The sequence below is a fragment of the Perca fluviatilis genome, chromosome 3 (genome assembly GCF_010015445.1).
Source record: "Perca fluviatilis chromosome 3, GENO_Pfluv_1.0, whole genome shotgun sequence".
Taxonomy (NCBI): domain Eukaryota; kingdom Metazoa; phylum Chordata; class Actinopteri; order Perciformes; family Percidae; genus Perca; species Perca fluviatilis.
The window spans coordinates 23,611,992-23,629,166 of NC_053114.1; the positions used below are offsets into that span (position 1 = coordinate 23,611,992).

Consider the following 17,175-nt stretch of genomic DNA (forward strand, 5'->3'; position numbering starts at 1 on the left):
TTATAAACTAAAGACATACAGGTGCTAACCATCCAATCACCTTTGCGATTAGAAAACAGCTAACCAACATTAAAAACTTGAGTTATCCACTCACTACTGATGACAAACATCTACATTGACTCTCAAGCACATAACTGACAAATGACGAAGCATCACCTTTAATAAAATTAAATTACATTCAATGTGCCTTCCCATGAGAAATTTTCCTGGCTGCACAAACAGAACTGATTTCATTTTCACGGATTTTCCTAAAAGACGAGGCATTAGGTTTCCTCAGTACAAAGGGTTAACAGTTCAACTACTTTATGTACAAGAGACCTCATTAATGGAAGCATGTGTACAGTATGTCAGTTCTATATGTGCTTGGTTATTCTTTGCACACTGTGGATGATACTAACATCGCTAAGTATTGCTTAAGCATCAGTATTTTGCCGTTTGATTAATAAAAAGTTTCAAATGCATGCAATGGCATCATTTAAAAAAACAAAACAGAACGAGGATCACTTTTGAGTGTCTGTCACAAAGAAAGAAAATGATTTAATAGGCAATAAGCAAAGTCCTTGGCATTTGCAATCTATTCCAACTCCTGTAAATGAAAAACTGGTCTTCCATGTAAAAATCCCCAAATTATGTTAGAAAGAAGAATGCTGCATTAAGTCTCCTTGATAAACATCTCAGATGAAGAGTTTGTTTAAATCAAGCAACAACAACCTGAAAAGAAAAGTAGAAAAAAAACAGTTCAACCTTGTAGTTCAGCTGTGAGTCAACAGGGCTCGTTCAGATCACTCCATTATGAACTGAGGCAGGTATCAAATAACAAAACCCGACAGTCAGTGTACAGTATATCATATCTACTGCCATAACTTAGAACCATTAGCAAATCAACAGCAGCTCAGGACAATGCCATGATTATTTTCTTCTTTGTGATATTGAACATTATTCAGAATGAATTCATTAGTTGCAATGTCTGTTTTTTCAAAATAGTCCATGACATTGAGGATGCACTCTATAAATTCTTAAACATACTGATGTTCAAACTATTTACTCAAGAAAAGACCTTGGTTGTAGAGGAAGGTCTAAATATTTTTGATGAGTTATGATTGTGCGAGTTCCCATTCAAAGAATGTCAATGGCTTGATGTCTTTTCCCATAATCTACAGCCCGGTCTGCCTGCATGTCTCGATCATCATCTGGGGAAAAAAAAAAGAAAAGACAGCAACACAAACATTAGAGATTGCATAATACAATACAATTAATAAAGTGCTGTAACAATACTCCATTGTCAGATAATAAAACTGATATTTTTGCATTAAGTTATATGAATTATCTTAACTGTCAGATGACTGTCCAATCACACCAATAGCTTGATTCCAAACTGTTTTATGTACATCCATAAAAGAAATGTTCACATACAGTGCAGTCAAGAAGTATTAGTTGTTCATTATTTTGGATATACTTCAGCACACTGGATATGAAATTAAACAATGACTCCAGGTTAAAGTGCTGACTTTCAGCTTTAATGGTGTTTGAGGATGTTCACGTCCATTTTGCGTGAACAATGTAGGACTCCCAGCCCTTTTTGTACAAAATTGGCCTGATTTTGCATCAATGTAGAATAAATTTATTGAGAAGATACATCTAATTTTGGTAGGAATGCTTCCTACATCCAGCATATTATTAGCTTCCTTGTTGGTCATTATAATAACAAGGACATCAAGATTTTTATTGAAATCAGACTGTATACAAACTAAACCGTTTAACACAGATAAACATTACAAATCACAGCCAAAAACCAAACAAAATAGTATTGTACAAATGTAATCAGGAATTAATGGCAGGAAACAAAAACAAAAGAAAAAAACATGTACATGCATTTCAATATTTCAAGGAGAACATAGACACATGAACAAACACAGTGAGCTATATTTATCTACTGGTCTAGATGTGGGTCAGATGTTTGGTGAGCACAGACAGGTGGTATAGCTAAAAAGAAACAGGCAGGAGAGAAAATACTAGATGGCAACTCAATTACTCTCACAGAACCGTAAGTTCCTGGGTCAAGTTTTCCCCATACATAGGAGAATAAGGTGCAAAAGTTGTTTACTGTGCCTACACAGTAAACAATGCCTGACACAATTCAGTTACTCATCCTGAGCTGCATACATAGCAGTCCTGCTTTGACCCAGAAGGTGTTTTGATCAGGATTCTTAAATTATCTGTAGTTTATAATGGATTCAAGGACCAAACTCAGGGTACTGTGAGCTACTCTAAACTGTCAGGACAAATGCAGGGGGATGGCAGCAGGACAGGGGTGGAGGGAGGGAGCAAGGGAGGAATGGTGGATACACATCTGGACAGGCAGTCCAGTCCCCCGGCCTGGCTCACCTTGAACGTCTTCCTCCCCACCATCACCATCCTCTTCCTCATTGTAGGCCAGCTCGGCCTGCTTGTCGGCCTCATACTCACCCACGTTACCATCATCCCCATTGTAGTCCGCTAGCTTAGAGCCGTGTTGCGGATCTACTGGGGACTCGTTCTCATCAAAGAACCGGCCTGCAGGAGGCAGAAAAGGGCCTCATCAGGAAGGGAGGGAAGCGGAGGCAGTTGTAGGAAGACAGGGAGGAATGGGTGAAATACTGCATAATGAATGCATGAAGGAATAAGTGATCGCATGAAGAGGATGAGGTGAATGGATACACGGTGGCAGACTGTAATTAGAAGACAAGTGTTTCTGAAGAGTAAAGGAAAGTCAATCATGGACTTGAAAGCAGAGAGCCAAGTGGACACAAATGTAGTTCCCTTTGTAATAATGGACTGTTTAAAGTCTGGAGAGCACCGAGTTCTCATCGAGTTACCGGTTTAATCATCTTTCTAATCCAATCAATTAAAATTCAATAGCCCTGCAGTAAATACTTTGTTATGTTTAGCTTTTGATGGTACTGTGAGAAGTGTTGATTTTCAACTCAAGGGTCATTTTTAAGCCACTTAAGGCCAAAGATTGGGTTAACTCCATTTAAGCGTTTCTAACAAGCAGCCTCAGATACAGAGGCCTGTTTTGTATGGCCAGTTTAACCTTGTTAAACATATGTGTTTTTTTTAAATTACTTTTTTGATCAGAGGTTTCTAAAATTGCCAATCAGAAAAACTGATCATAAAATATGCACAATGCATAAATAAACTTAACTCAAATGTGTTTGTCCTCTGATCTATACTGCCTGCCCAATCTCTATCACACACGCATCTGAAGCAGTTTAAGTTCCTATCGGATTTCAGATGGCACTGTTGATCACAACAGCACTGGGTGGGACACGAGATTCTGAGTCAGGCGGTGTCTTCGAGCTGTCAGTGTCTAGTGAGCACCAGGCACTGCCAAAAACGAGACATCTGGTGGGTGTTGGGTGTTAATTTGCCATAATAGGATGCAAGTATAATGAAATCAAAAGGCAGAAAATTAAAAGAAAAACAGAACAAAGACGTGAACGGAATGCATTCAGTGTTTTAAGCAGCAGACCTGCAGGAGGTGAGGTGGATGTATGTAAGGGAGATGAAAGAATAGAACATATGAAAACAGGAGGAGGAGGGAGAAAAGGCAGCAGAGCAGGAGCCAGGTAGCAGGAAAAGGATCATCTGGGAGCCAGGTGTGTGTCATGTGTCTCCTCTCCTCTGCAACTGAGCCCTCTCTCTCCTCCCTTATAGCGCTCCTAGCCATATTCAAACATGACTTCCATTCAACTAACTTCCATGAAAATGTGTTAGGTAGAAGGGCGGGTGTAACAAGTTAGTAATGGGCAAAACTCACACAGATGGCATGAATCCAAACTGTATTTTACTCTGTGTTGACACACATCACAGAGAGTTGGCAGGCAGCAGCTAAGCACAAAGGCAGAGCTAACAAGAATAGCTGCGATTGTACTTTTTCATGTGTAATGTTATTTTCCCCCACCCCTTCACAAATCAACAAGTTAATAATAATAATAATAAAAAAAAATAAAAAAAACACCTCCTACCAGAACCTCTCTTGCAAATTACAGTATTATCTTTTTCAAAAGTGTTGAGGAAGAACTCACTTTGGCGGTGGTGTACTGGCTCTGCAGGAATTTGGTCTTTGGCATGGTGAGGCTGGATGGGGTTGGGCACCTGGGCAGGGTTGGGGGGCAGAGGAATCCCCTTCAAGTGTTCGCTCTCACCCTTGACATTATCAGGAGCTGACAATAAGAGAGGGTTAGGTTCTGTTGTAAACCACCTCCTCACCTGCTATGACTAAATCTCTGAGCTACAACACGACTACTTTACAAACAAGGGCAAATTAATGCCTTTTTATAATCTCTATTATTTATAAAGCACGGTGTGGTAAACCTAATACATTTGTGTTCTTTAACATAGCACCTGAAGTTTTGAAAGAGGTTACACAAGACTCCAACAACTGCTAAAAAGTGTACCAAGATAACCGTGCTCTGCTCTTGCCTTCACCTGACTATACACACGGTATATACTTGACAATAACAAACATACTTGAAAGAATTAAGTTTTAATGAATCCTGATAATGAATTATCGCAGGCCTAAAGGCTCAAAAGAGAGACTATTATAAATAATACCAATTAAATAGATGTTGTGCATTCTGTACCTTGAAGTTGTCTTTGCTGTTCTCCCAGTTCGTCTGCCTTGATACCCGCCTTGTTGTCTTCTTCAAACACTATGGTTTTGTCTGCCTGTTTGATGACAGCTGGAGGTGCAACCACTGCTGCTTGGCCCTCCACTCGGTCCTGCTGGAGCCTGGGTTGATCCAGGGACAGGCCCTGGCCCCCGGGGCCATCGGCTGCCCCGACTCCAGGTCCCGCACCAGCTCCCACAACCACGTCGGGGGCCTCATCATGCTTCTGAGTGATGGCTGGTTTCTTCAAGGCTGTAGAAAAATGGAGTGGCAGAGTTAGAAAGCTTGGAAAGTAAGAATTTGTGTGTTTAACTTGCCACAAGAACAGAAATACAGAAGGCATGTGGAGCAATGAGCCCTGAAAAGCTGTTTTTTTAGACATCACATTCAGTGACATACAAGCAAGTGGACCCAGTTTGTAAACGGTAAACTCATGTGTTGAACAGGCTGACTTTAATTCTATCACTCTTAGCGGTTTGTAGTCCTCTCAACAAGTCGCAGATTCAAAATCATAAGGCAGCCAATGAGTCCATATTTAAAACCAAATCAAATCTATACTGGCATTGGGAACATTTGTATTAGTTTTACTTTACCTTATTCGTCAATACTGCCAAATGCCACAGTAAATGTATATTCCTTCTACATAATTTTTGCCACTCATTACATCACTGGGTTTGCCAACCGAACAATTACTTACTTATAAGGGCTACTGCTTACCAAATTGCACATCGTCAATTTTTCCCACCTCACTGTCTTCAATGCCAGGCATGCCAGCATCACTGCCGGGCTTACCCATCTCTTCTGTAACAGAGCAAAGGGAAAGCGATTTGAGCAGTGGGTTGATGGGTTAAAATAGTTTTGACAGGTTCCCTTTTACACAATAACAGGAATAACATACACAGGAAACTGACAGATTGAATTATGACATCAATTAAATTGTTGATAGATTTATATGAGCACCTGGTGCATTTTCTGCTAGCAATCAAATACTACATTTAGCGTAGCTAAGACAGTATAACTTTTGGTTGACACGGTCACGTCCACTGTACCTTTTAAATCTGTACTGTCATGCCGGTGAGTGGCCACTGTATGGCGCTCTCCAACCATCTCCAACCCAGGTGCTCCCTCTGCATGTCTACCTGCCACTGCACCTTTTTGGCCATCCATTACACTCTAAAGAATTAAAAGGCAAATTAGAAAAAGGAGCATATGGGAAACTGAGAGAAGAAGAGCTTTAACAGGAATAGACACTCCGAGGGCAATTAAAATGAGTTTGGCTGCTACTGTCAGTACATCTGTGTTAAAAATCTGGGAATAAATGAATAAATGCTTCAGTGGTGAATAAATGCAATGCGTAGCGGAGGGAAGGGGGCCACAACCTTTCACCATTTACTCAAGAGTCACAACAATGATCACTATCTTGTTTGTTGAGATGTTATCAATACTGACCTGTCTTAGCTTTGATGCTTCTTCCTCCAGCGTCTTTTTTGTTTCTTCATACTCATCTTTCAGTTGTGCAATTTGACGTCCACACTGTAAACTAGTTAACACATATTCCTTGTTAGTTTCAAAACTGAGCTAAGCAAAACATCTATTCTAAAAACCTTATGACACCCAATATAAGTGAAACATCACTGGGATCAGATCAGCCTTATAACAAGGCAAGTAAGCAGGAAATTAAGAATAGAACCAATGACCTATTGTGTGTGTGTGTGTGTGTGTGTATATATATATATATATATATATATATATATATATATATATATATATATATATATATATATATATATATATATATATATATATATACATACACACTCCCCTAAAGGATTATTAGGAACACCCTACTAAGACCGTGTTTGACCACCTTTCGCCTTCAGAACTGCCTTAATTCTTCGTGGCATTGATTCAACAGGGTGCTGGAAGCATTCTTTAGAAATGTTGGCCCATACTGATAGGATAGCATCTTGTTGATGGAGATTTGTGGGATGCACATCCAGGGCACGAAGCTGCCGTTCCACTACATCCCAAACATGTTCTATTGGGTTGAGATCTGGTGACTGTGGGGGCCATTTTAGTGAACTCATTGTCATGTTCAAGAAACCAATTTGAAATGATTCGAGCTTTGTGACATGGTGCATTATCCTGCCGGAAGTAGCCATCAGAGGATGGGTACATGGTGGTCATAAAGGGATGGACATGGTCAGAAACAATGCTCAGGTAGGCTGTGGCAGTTAAACGATGCCCAATTGGTACTAAGGGGCCTAAAGTGTGCCAAGAAAACATCCCCCACACCATTACACCACCACCACCAGCCTGTCAGTGGTAACAAGGCATGACAGATCCATGTTCTCATTCTGTTTACGCCAAATTCTGACTCTACCATCTGAATGTCTCAACAGAAATCGAGACTCAACAGACAAGGCAACATTTTTCCAGTCTTCAACTGTCCAATTTTGGTGAGCTCGTGCAAATTGTAGCCTCATGTTCCTATTTTTCGTGGAGATGAGTGGTACCTGGTGGGGTCTTCTGCTGGTGTAGCCCATCCGCCTCAAGGTTGTGCGTGTTGTGGTTTCACAAATGCTTTGCTGCATACCTCGGTTTTAACGAGTGGTTATTTGAGTCAAAGTTGATCTTCTATCACCTGGAATCACTTGGCCCATTCTCCTCTGACCTCTAGCATCAACAAGGCATTTTCGCCCCCCAGGACTGCAGCATACTGGATATTTTTCCTTTTTCACACCATTCTTTGTAAACCCTAGAAATGGTTGTGCGTGAAAATCCCAGTAACTGAGCAGATTGTAAAATACTGAGATCAGCCAGTCTGGCACCAACAACCATGCCACGCTCAAAGTTGCTTAGATCACCTTACTTTCCCATTCTGACATTCAGTTTGGAGTTCAGGAGATTGTCTAGACCTGGACCACACCCCTAAATGCATTGAAGCAGCTTCCATGTGATTGGTTGATTAGATAATTGCATTAACGAGAAATCTTACAGGTGTTCCTAATAATCCTGTGTGTGTGTGTGTGTGTGTGTGTGTGTGTGTGTGTGTGTGTGTGTGTGTGTGTGTGTATGTGTATGTGTATATATATATATATATATATACACAAATATTAGTGAATATTCCATTCAAAAACCAACTGTCATAATAATGGATAATTAGAAGCACAAGTTCATATTTTAAGAAGTGTTTCAGACATCATATCACAGATCCTTGAAGTAGGGAAAACCCCAAGGGCAATCACTAAGGCTGACAAGAAGTTGTAAAGATTTAACATACCTCTCATACTCCAGTTTTCTTTCCAAGGTAGTGCTATTTTTCTTCACTTCTCTTAGCTGCTCTTCTTGTTTCATGAACTCCTGCTTCAGCTCCTTAAGCTGCTCTGTTTGCAGCAACACAAACACGTATACACAACATTTTAGAGACTCAGTTCTCGTTTGTTAAATCAGGGGTCTTAAACGTTTTTTTAGACAAGGTTTTTTAGCCTACTAAATATATTGTATAGAATTAAGTTGCATATTAAACTGGGCCTACAATCACTTGTAGGGCGACCTAAAGCCTCTATACATGCATTTTTTTTGCATAGAACACTAAGCTATTCAAATAGCCTAATAATTGTTGGCTTGATTTTTATAAATCATGGTTTAATGTTAAACATACATGTGGCAAACATCTGTGGATGGCCTTAGTGACTACCTTGACTATAGGCCAGTAAGCGGTCAGGATTTATATTTGCTAATAATATGTTGGATACATGTTAAGACCTTTTACATTTTTGAAAAAAACGTTCAAAAATTCACAATAATTTGGACTCTGAGGACACTTCCTATCATTACAAATCCTCTATGGAGGGGTTTTGTGTTGGAGAGTGCCCTCTGCTGGTCACACAGGCTCGTACCTTTCAGGCGCTGGATTTCTGTCATTTGGGCTGTGACATCACCCTGCACCTTCATCTGTAAAGAAGAGAAAGAAAAAGGAGTTTTATCATCTGAAAAAGGGCTACATACATTTTAATTTTTCCACACCTTAAACAACAAAAGCCTACTAAGAGTTTCCCTTCCCAGGTTATGTAATTAGTTGACAGTGCAATGAAAACAAGGGGCACAGGTTTGTCTGGTTTTTCTGTGTAACGATAGGGATGTATACATAGGATACAGGATATACTTAACTCACGATTTTTTTAACAGAATGAAATGACTGAAAAATATTCCTTTATTTATATAAACTGTGCAAAACAGCAGATGTGTACTCTCATCAAAAGTGCAACTTAATAGTATAAATAGTATTTTATCTTAAATAAAAAATAAAGATTAAGGAAAGGCTTGTTTATTGCTATGGTCATATGGTTAAATGTAAATTATTTATTTAAAATGTAACAATAACTTTGTTTGCTGTTAAACGACAAAAAGAAAAAACACTAGATGGCTGAAGGGGTATTTGACAACATTGAAAGCAACACAAGCTTACGGAGTCGGACCCAAACGCAACATTAAAGTCCCGTCACTGTTTAGTTTCTATATTATAGTCTATATTTTTGACGTTCCGCTTCCGGGATTGCTCCGGTGCCGCAGGAAATTCTGCATGTATTTTCCGTTTCCTTTCACTTTCTTTGTGTTGGAATTTTAAATTCAGTGGATTTATGGAGGATTACAGTATTTTTGACTGCTCCTCAGATCTCTGCATGGTAAATTGAGATAGCTATCTAGACTGTCTGTCCAATCTTGAGTTTTCTTTCGCACTATAATTTTGCAGCGGCTCTTTGAAGAGTTTAGCCCCACCCATGACGATTCTGATTGATTTAAAGAATTGCCATTAAACCAGAGCACGTTTTCCTCCCACCCCCGAATGCCATGTGGAGTAGCCAGACCTTCCTTCAGCACGCTTTGGAGGAGGGTCTGGCAAAGACTACTATATTATAACTGCTTTATTTTACTTTTCACGTGTGCTTATAGGAGTTGTGTTACGTTACTGCTGATGAAGACCTAATATTTCCTGATTTTCGCTGGTTCACAATAAAAGCATTTAAATAAAATAACGGGGGACTTTTATTGTGAAGAACTTATAGGAAATGATACAGTTTGCTGCTTTGACCCCTCACTTTGCGGCTTACTCCAGACACTGCTGCGTAGCTCTCCTAATGCAAGACTAATAAATTACAGAAGGAGACGACATAAGAGCAGGAAGTTATGTAGTAATATCCTGTGCTGCAGAGAGCTCTGACAGCCAAGAGCAGGCAACACAGAACCCAAAACACATGATTCACTCAGTGGTTTCTGTAGGTGGTCTTTAAAGTGGACCAGGACACATTCCCATTCTCGCTGCTATAAGAATGTGAACACATGCAGCTCAGACCACCTCCAAATGTGGTTTTTGAGATCGGATTTCAAGGTGTTCTCATTGCGTCCTGAGAGTGTTTTCACCCGTACTTAGAGCTGTCCACTTATGATCCGATCACTCAGATTGGATTTTAATACCAGGTGGAAACAGGGACCAGGAAAATAGAAAGGCTGTATATAGCCTACTGTACTGTATCAAAGCCATTAAAGACTCAACTTTCCCTATTTTGTCTGCATTGCAGGCCTCTCACTGTATAGTATGCATCTCTGTTGAAACAGGGTTGGGCTGTTGACAAAAGAAAAGGAGTGGTACAACTGCTATTCAACACCTGCCCTTATCTTGATTACAGAATACTGATACTGAAGTTACCACCAAGAAACAAGGGAGCTTTATTCATTCTACACATGACCATCTATACTCGCCTCAACAACAAGAAAATATTTGTTGTATCTCTTACACAAACAGCGTAACAGTGTTTAACTATTTGGATGCCAAAATGGATTTCAGTGTCGCAAATGATGAATACATTACACACAACGTGAAATGGTCTGTGGCTCACAAACACCGTGATGGTGAGCAGAAGAAACAATTCAGTATGAAAGTTTTCCTTATTATTATTATTATTATTATTATTATTATTATTATTATTATTATTACTATTATTATTAGGTAGGCACTCGTTGATTTAGCCATCCAATATTATTTTATACTAATGGATGTTCTTTGGTGTTCACTGGCTGGTTTTAATTTCAGAACTTGTTTGCTGAGCATGTATAACCATTATGTAATATGTGTGTGGTTCGTAAGCAGCATTATCTCCCTGGTTACAAAGTAACTACCTCCACTCAAAAAGATGGGAGGAAGCTTGATGTGTTGTAGTCAAGGACAGCTTGTCAGCTGATGTTGAGCAAAACAAAGTGTTTATTAAGTGTACAACTTATTAATTATTAATGGGTAGTGATACGTTTGTCTATTCAGGATCTAACCTTTTCTCACAATTAGCCAGTAATCTTGCAGAAAGTCATCTTCTGCTTTTAGTCAAAATTATGTCTTATGTGTCCTAGTTTAGTTCTACTGGAGGGACACTGCAGAGCAGCAGTGGTTTGACTGTTACGCCACACAACATATAGGATAACCAACAAATGTAAGCCTGTCCAAGAGAAATAAGCATGTCAGACTGAATGCAAATAACAGGAAAACCTCCTCCTCCATCTGTTGTCTGATTGTCTCCCAGGGCAGCTGGACACACAGATCAGAGGGTGCTGGGACACAAAACGTAGTGAATTACTGGTTGGTCTACTGCACAGAGCAGGAGGTGGGAATAGCCTCATAGAGCATACAGATATGCCACACTTAAATACATTAAGTGGCTTAGAGGCATAGGCACAGTTAAATAACACTATTAACCTTTTTTTCTTCAAAAAACCTAAAGGGATATATATTAAAACACTTGGGAGAGATATGAGGTACTAAAGAAAAAAGGTTCTGAGACAAATTAATGACTCTCAGCCAAGAACGAGTTGATGTATCTGTCTTGGTACCATGTACTACTGGAGAGCAACCATTGCCCTTTATATTGACTCCATCACCATGCCTCTTTAGAGTAGATACAATGATTTCCCTCCATCATGAGTTATCCAGGTTTCCATGTACATGCTCCATCTGATATAGAGTGGGGAGATCACAGCAACATAATGTAGATATTGTGACTAAGACTAAATGTGGTGTGATGATTTAGGTTATTGTAATATTATGTGATCAGTTATGTGATACTTTTATTAACTTAAAAGGTCCCATGACATGGTGCTTTTTGGATGCTTTTATATAGACCTTAGCGGTCCCCTAATACTGTATCTGAAGTCTCTTTCCTGAAATCCAGCCTTGGTGAAGAATTACAGCCACTAGAGCCAGTCCCACAATGATCTTTACTTAGTATGTGCCATTTCTGTAGCTATTGAGGAGGAGAGGGGGGGGGGGCAAGGTGGAGGGTGGGGGTGTGGCCTTGACCAACTGCCACTTTGCTCATTTGAAAGCCATGATGTCTCTCTTTTTAATGGGCAGTCTCCTTATGACCTCATAAGGAGCAAGATTCCAGATTGGCCCATCTGAGCTTTCATTTTCTCAAAGGTAGAGCAGGATACACCCATCACCATTTCAAGCCACTGGGGGACCATAGGCAGGCTGGGGGAACGCATATTAATTAGGGCTGTCAAAATTAACGCGTTAATTTTTGCGTTAATTTTTTTATATTTAACTCGTTAAAAAAAATTAACGAAATTAATGCAGCTGTGTTTGTTTACTTCATGTGGCGGCTGAGAAACGTAATACGTCTCCATAAGAGCAGGCGGCGCAACTCTAGGAGGGATTTACCTGATTGAAGTAGGCCTACGGGCCAGTCAAGAGTTGAAACATGGACCAGTAAGATCCCAAAAGAGAAAAAAGATGATGTGTTAGAATCCAGAAATGAATGAGCACGGGCTATAACGGGACCGAGTACTAGTTCCGACATGTTGTCTCGTCAGGAGAGATGCGCCACCGGTAAGCTGCTGTTTCGCTCGTTACGTTGGTCACGCTGATAAAACCTTATTTGCAGTCTGATGTTTAACGCTGTCGACTCGGTAGTATCCGTAACTATATTCCAGTAAATGTTTGAAATTGGTGCGTCTCACTGTCACACAAGCTACTTCCTGGTTGCGGTGCTGGAAGGGAAATGTAGTCAATCGCTTTACATTGGTAATGGATTGCTGTGCACAGCGTCGCTATCTAAATCTACACTCAATGTTTTCCCTTTAGGCCAACATACACCTTTGTGGTTTTGGGTTACTGGTTTAATGTGTAACATTGATATTGATATTGATGTGCATTTCTGTGTTTAGATATATGTGCTTTGCTTAGTCATTCAGATTAAACACTATGTATATTATAATATTTATGATATTAAGTACTGCCTAGATTGTAATTTATATTCTTTCTATCTATCTATCTATCTATCTATCTATCTATCTATCTATATATATATATATATATATATATATATATTATTCAGAATATGGTATATTAGGTATGTGGCTAATATTGGGGGTGGTGACAAAAATCTGCTCCCAAGTCGGACAGTTTCTAGCCGTTTCAGCAGCCTTCAGCAGGACTAAATAAGCCAAATTGTTGCTGCTGTTGTTCTGATATTAAACATTCTGAACTTAGCAGAACCTTTCCTTGTTTTTTTTCTCTTCATATTTGTAAAGTTAAGTGATTTAGCATTATTTAAATATCCATTACTACAAGCTTCAGTCTCAATTTAAAAATGCGATTAATCGCGATTAACTACAGCAAATTGTGCGATTAATTAGTTAATTTTTTTTAATCGATTGACAGCCCTAATATTAATGTTAAAAAAACTCATAAAGTGACATTTTCATGCCATGGGACCTTTAACTGAAATGAGCAACGAACCTGCTTTGTCTCCACATGTCCATCACTATTTGCTTTCTCAGAGAACACCCCATCACTCACCCCTAGATTAAATATTGTTTTAGAGCATTCAACCTTTTAAAGTCATAACCGAAATATAGACACACAATTGATACAGAGCTAGAGTCAAAAAAACACTATGATGCTTGACTTTCCTACTGTTATTGTCACCTAGCTATACCTGAGAATGGTTTAGTCAGAGGTATTATCCTAGTCTGTGAAGCCGTTTCTACGTGTAGCATAACGTGTACCCTCTGATCATTCTCCTACTCCTAGATTTCAGTTAATACAGTCAAAAATCAGTGAAATAAAACCGGGGTTGGGAATCAGCTGCTATTCTACCTTTTCATCAGTGCACTTTTTGATGATCGCGTCCCGGGCCTGCAACTTGCCCTCCAGGACGCTGTAGTCTCCATCCTTTTGGTCGATCTGCTTCCTGTTCGTGTCCACCTGCATCATCAGCTCCGAGTTCCGCTTCTCCAGGCGGTTCCGCGCCGCGTCCGTGCGCTTCACCTGCGTCTGTACCTCCGCCAGCTCATCCAGCAAGTGGCCGTGCTTGTTGGACACCGTCCAGTAGTTGAAAGACAGTATGGCGATGATCAACATCAAGAAGATGAGGATGAAGGACGGGAGGCGGCCTCCCCGTCGGTTTGCACCAAACCCAACCATTTCAAAAACAAAGTGCAACGTTACTTCAGGTTGTTACCGCAACCTACAGAGCTCACTGAGAGTAGTCTCCCGCTGTAAAACACATCCGTCTACGTGACATGCCGTGTATATGCGGCAACCAGTCGAAAAAGCAAACACTACACAGACGGACAGTCAGTCGTGAACGTTAAAGACTTTTCACATTTCTACTGATCTTTACACTCCTTCCTCCTTCCGCACACTAGGCATCTTCTCTGCAATTCGTCCAATGTCAGTAGGTTAGATGAAATACGCCCGCAGGGACGTGGCCTAGCTCAGCTGGCAACGTTCAACACAGCAGACGACACTCGACGTGGACAGCTACACGGCACCGTGGCAGAGGAGTGCAAATACAAATCATACAGCTAGTAGCTAACGTTGGCCTTCAGCTAGCTAGTAATTTGTAAGCCGCAGTGGGGCTGTATATACTGACGTTTGGAGCTATTTTAATAATAGAATCGCCGTCAAACAAGACCACTGATGATTTTCGATTCCGACCTGACGTTAGCTCCTACTGACGTTAAAACGCTGTCCAACTAACCACTTCACACTAGCTAGCAAAACGGTAGCTAGCTAGATGCGAGAACACAATTAGCGACTGTCAGACAGAAAGGTATTGTCTCCTCTTGCGGAGAATGGATGTAATCATTGTAATATAACTAACCAAATCCTAACAAACACTAAGGCTTTGTACTCTCCACCTTTCGCTGCCTACCAAACATGATTTATGCGCTGTGTGAAGCTAGCTGCAATCCGTCTGCGCTGCTTCCGCTCTCTGCTATCAAAGCGCAAATGCATTTCAAAATAAAGGTCCGAATCGAGCGTAGCAGTACGAAAGCGTGATATCCATCTCTTGGTTGCATTGCCTTTATCAGTCCCTCCAGAAAAACGCGATTATGCGATCGCATAATTCAATGCATAATGATTATGCACTGAAAAATGCAGCCCCCGCTGCATTTTTTCAAATGAAATATCCCGCACTTTCGCCGCATAAATTGCCAATTTCCGCGCAAAATATGCGGGGCTTGCATGATTTCATAATCCCCGCATTTTCGTTGCAAAAAAGTCACATATATCTTAGCAGAAAGTTGAAAAATGTTGCGTTTACTTCACACAAGAGCAGCCATTTTCCCCTGTTGCCATGGGAACGTTATGAAGTGACGTAATTACGCGACGTGAACATCATCGAAAAGCAGGGTGTTGTCAATGGGTGTTGGGGGAATCACTTTTTTTCTCTTTTTCATCAAACCGCAGTTTTTGTAAGTTCCCAATTTCATTGCATAAATATCCCGCATATTCCATCGCATTTTTTAAGAAAACGTGCCGCATAATCAAGGATTTTTGCCCGCAACAATTACAAAAAAACTCCGCATTTTTCTGGAAGGACTGACATGTGGTGCTTGACGTGTATTAAACTGGCTTAAAGATAGAGGAAGCCATCGGCCACACGGTAAAAGCGATAACTGTATAAAAAATGTGATGATTTAGATATAGGCTAGTGCTATGGTCAACAAGGGCTTTAGTTTTTGAGATACTCCTACCGGAGGTAGAACTAAAGCCAAAATGTTTTTCTTCATCTCTAAGGTCTCCCATATATGTAATGGATTCTTGGCTAAAAATATTTTACTGCTAAGATTGATAAATTAACATATTGTTATAAACCCCAAAACCAAAAAAGGACTAAAATATAGCCTGTCCATATGGGAGTTAAGGCATATAACCTAATGCAGATCAATCACACAAGGTCTGAGAGCTTTGAAACTTGGCATGTTAGTATAGTCAGGTAGTTGCTTTACCTACTAGGAAAGAAAGGATGTGAATATATCGATATATGGAATAAATAGAGACCTATAAACACATACCTAAAATAGGCAAACATGCAAAAAATCAATATCTATGCAGAATGTTTTCATTGACTTTGTGGTTACTTTGCCAGGGATTATCATATAAACACATATGATGGCTTATTGGAAAGGTGGGGTTGTGCTGAATCCAGCAATACCAAATATGCTAATATATCATGACAAGTCAGGGTGTTCTGTCACTCAGTGTATCAGGTGTCCAAAATGAAAGTCCAAATCACATATTAGTGGTGAGAAGAATGTTGAGAAATTCAAATAAAAGATACATTTAATAAAGAAACATTTCATATGGCACCTTTTACTATACAGTCCATATGGAAACAAAGATTGAAATCGAAAGATAACACCTCACCATAGCACAAACCGGAGACCAGGAGTCAGGATTGCAGTTTGACCTTAATGAGCCTTTTAATAAAACTATAACTTAACTTCACACAATACAAATTAAATGACTGTCTTAAAATAAATGGCAATCTAACAAAACAAACACTCTGAGGGGGAATGAGCCCTTTCCTCACTGAATCTCCAGCTCTTCTCAAGCTGTTTTTTTCTAGCAGCAACCATTTGGAACATAAACTGCTTTTGGTAGCCATTCTGGGGGGTTAGGCCATCTCCAGTGGCCACTTTGGGGAGGTCAGCCCCCCATAATGTTACAACTGCAACACGCCACTGTCACTCATCCGCATTGTCATCAGTGACAAAATTAGTCATATTTGGACAGTCTGGGAAAGGGCAAGAGCAAAACTCTGTGCAGGTCAAGCCCACTGAAAGACACTGGCATTTGGTGGCATCGTTGCAGTTTCGGTCTTTACAGTAGAGGTGGGTAATGTCTCTAACTTATTTAGGTGCCTTCTGGAACATCACAGGTTCAATGCACCCATCTTCTCTGAGCCTCCATCCTCTACCAACTGGGTTCCAGAGAAGAGGTTTGACCAGGTGGCTGTGACGCCACACTGCTGTTTGGCACAAGGCTCTCAGCATATGTTGCTGGAAGGCATCTTCTGTTGGGGGTAGATTTACTACTGAATCTGTGGTAGATGCTAGTGTACCTCAGCTCATCCAGGTTGGTGCAAGGATGCCCATCCACCCTTTTCTTTTGGCCATACAGGAGGAGGGCATACCTTCTTGCCAAAGGCAAAGCCTCTTCCAGACTACCAGAGAGTCC

General features: G+C 40.3%; 1 protein-coding gene across 2 annotated transcripts; it reads right to left on the minus strand.

Annotated features, from left to right (window-relative positions):
- Positions 1-131: 131 nt before the first annotated feature.
- Positions 132-14,913, minus strand: golm2 (golgi membrane protein 2). 2 transcript variants are annotated; one of them, XM_039794651.1, is made up of 10 exons: positions 13,804-14,913; positions 8,555-8,609; positions 7,936-8,038; positions 6,102-6,192; positions 5,702-5,825; positions 5,370-5,453; positions 4,626-4,904; positions 4,068-4,205; positions 2,386-2,553; positions 132-1,190 (listed from the first exon to the last, which is right to left on the minus strand). In XM_039794651.1, the coding sequence occupies exons 1-10, from the start codon at positions 14,128-14,130 to the stop codon at positions 1,117-1,119; spliced, it is 1,443 nt and encodes a 480-aa protein (XP_039650585.1). In that variant the 5' UTR covers positions 14,131-14,913; the 3' UTR covers positions 132-1,116. The 2 variants fall into 2 exon arrangements, with proteins under 2 accessions (XP_039650585.1, XP_039650586.1); XM_039794652.1 differs by lacking the exon at positions 2,386-2,553 and having other exon boundaries at positions 13,804-14,912.
- Positions 14,914-17,175: the final 2,262 nt, after the last annotated feature.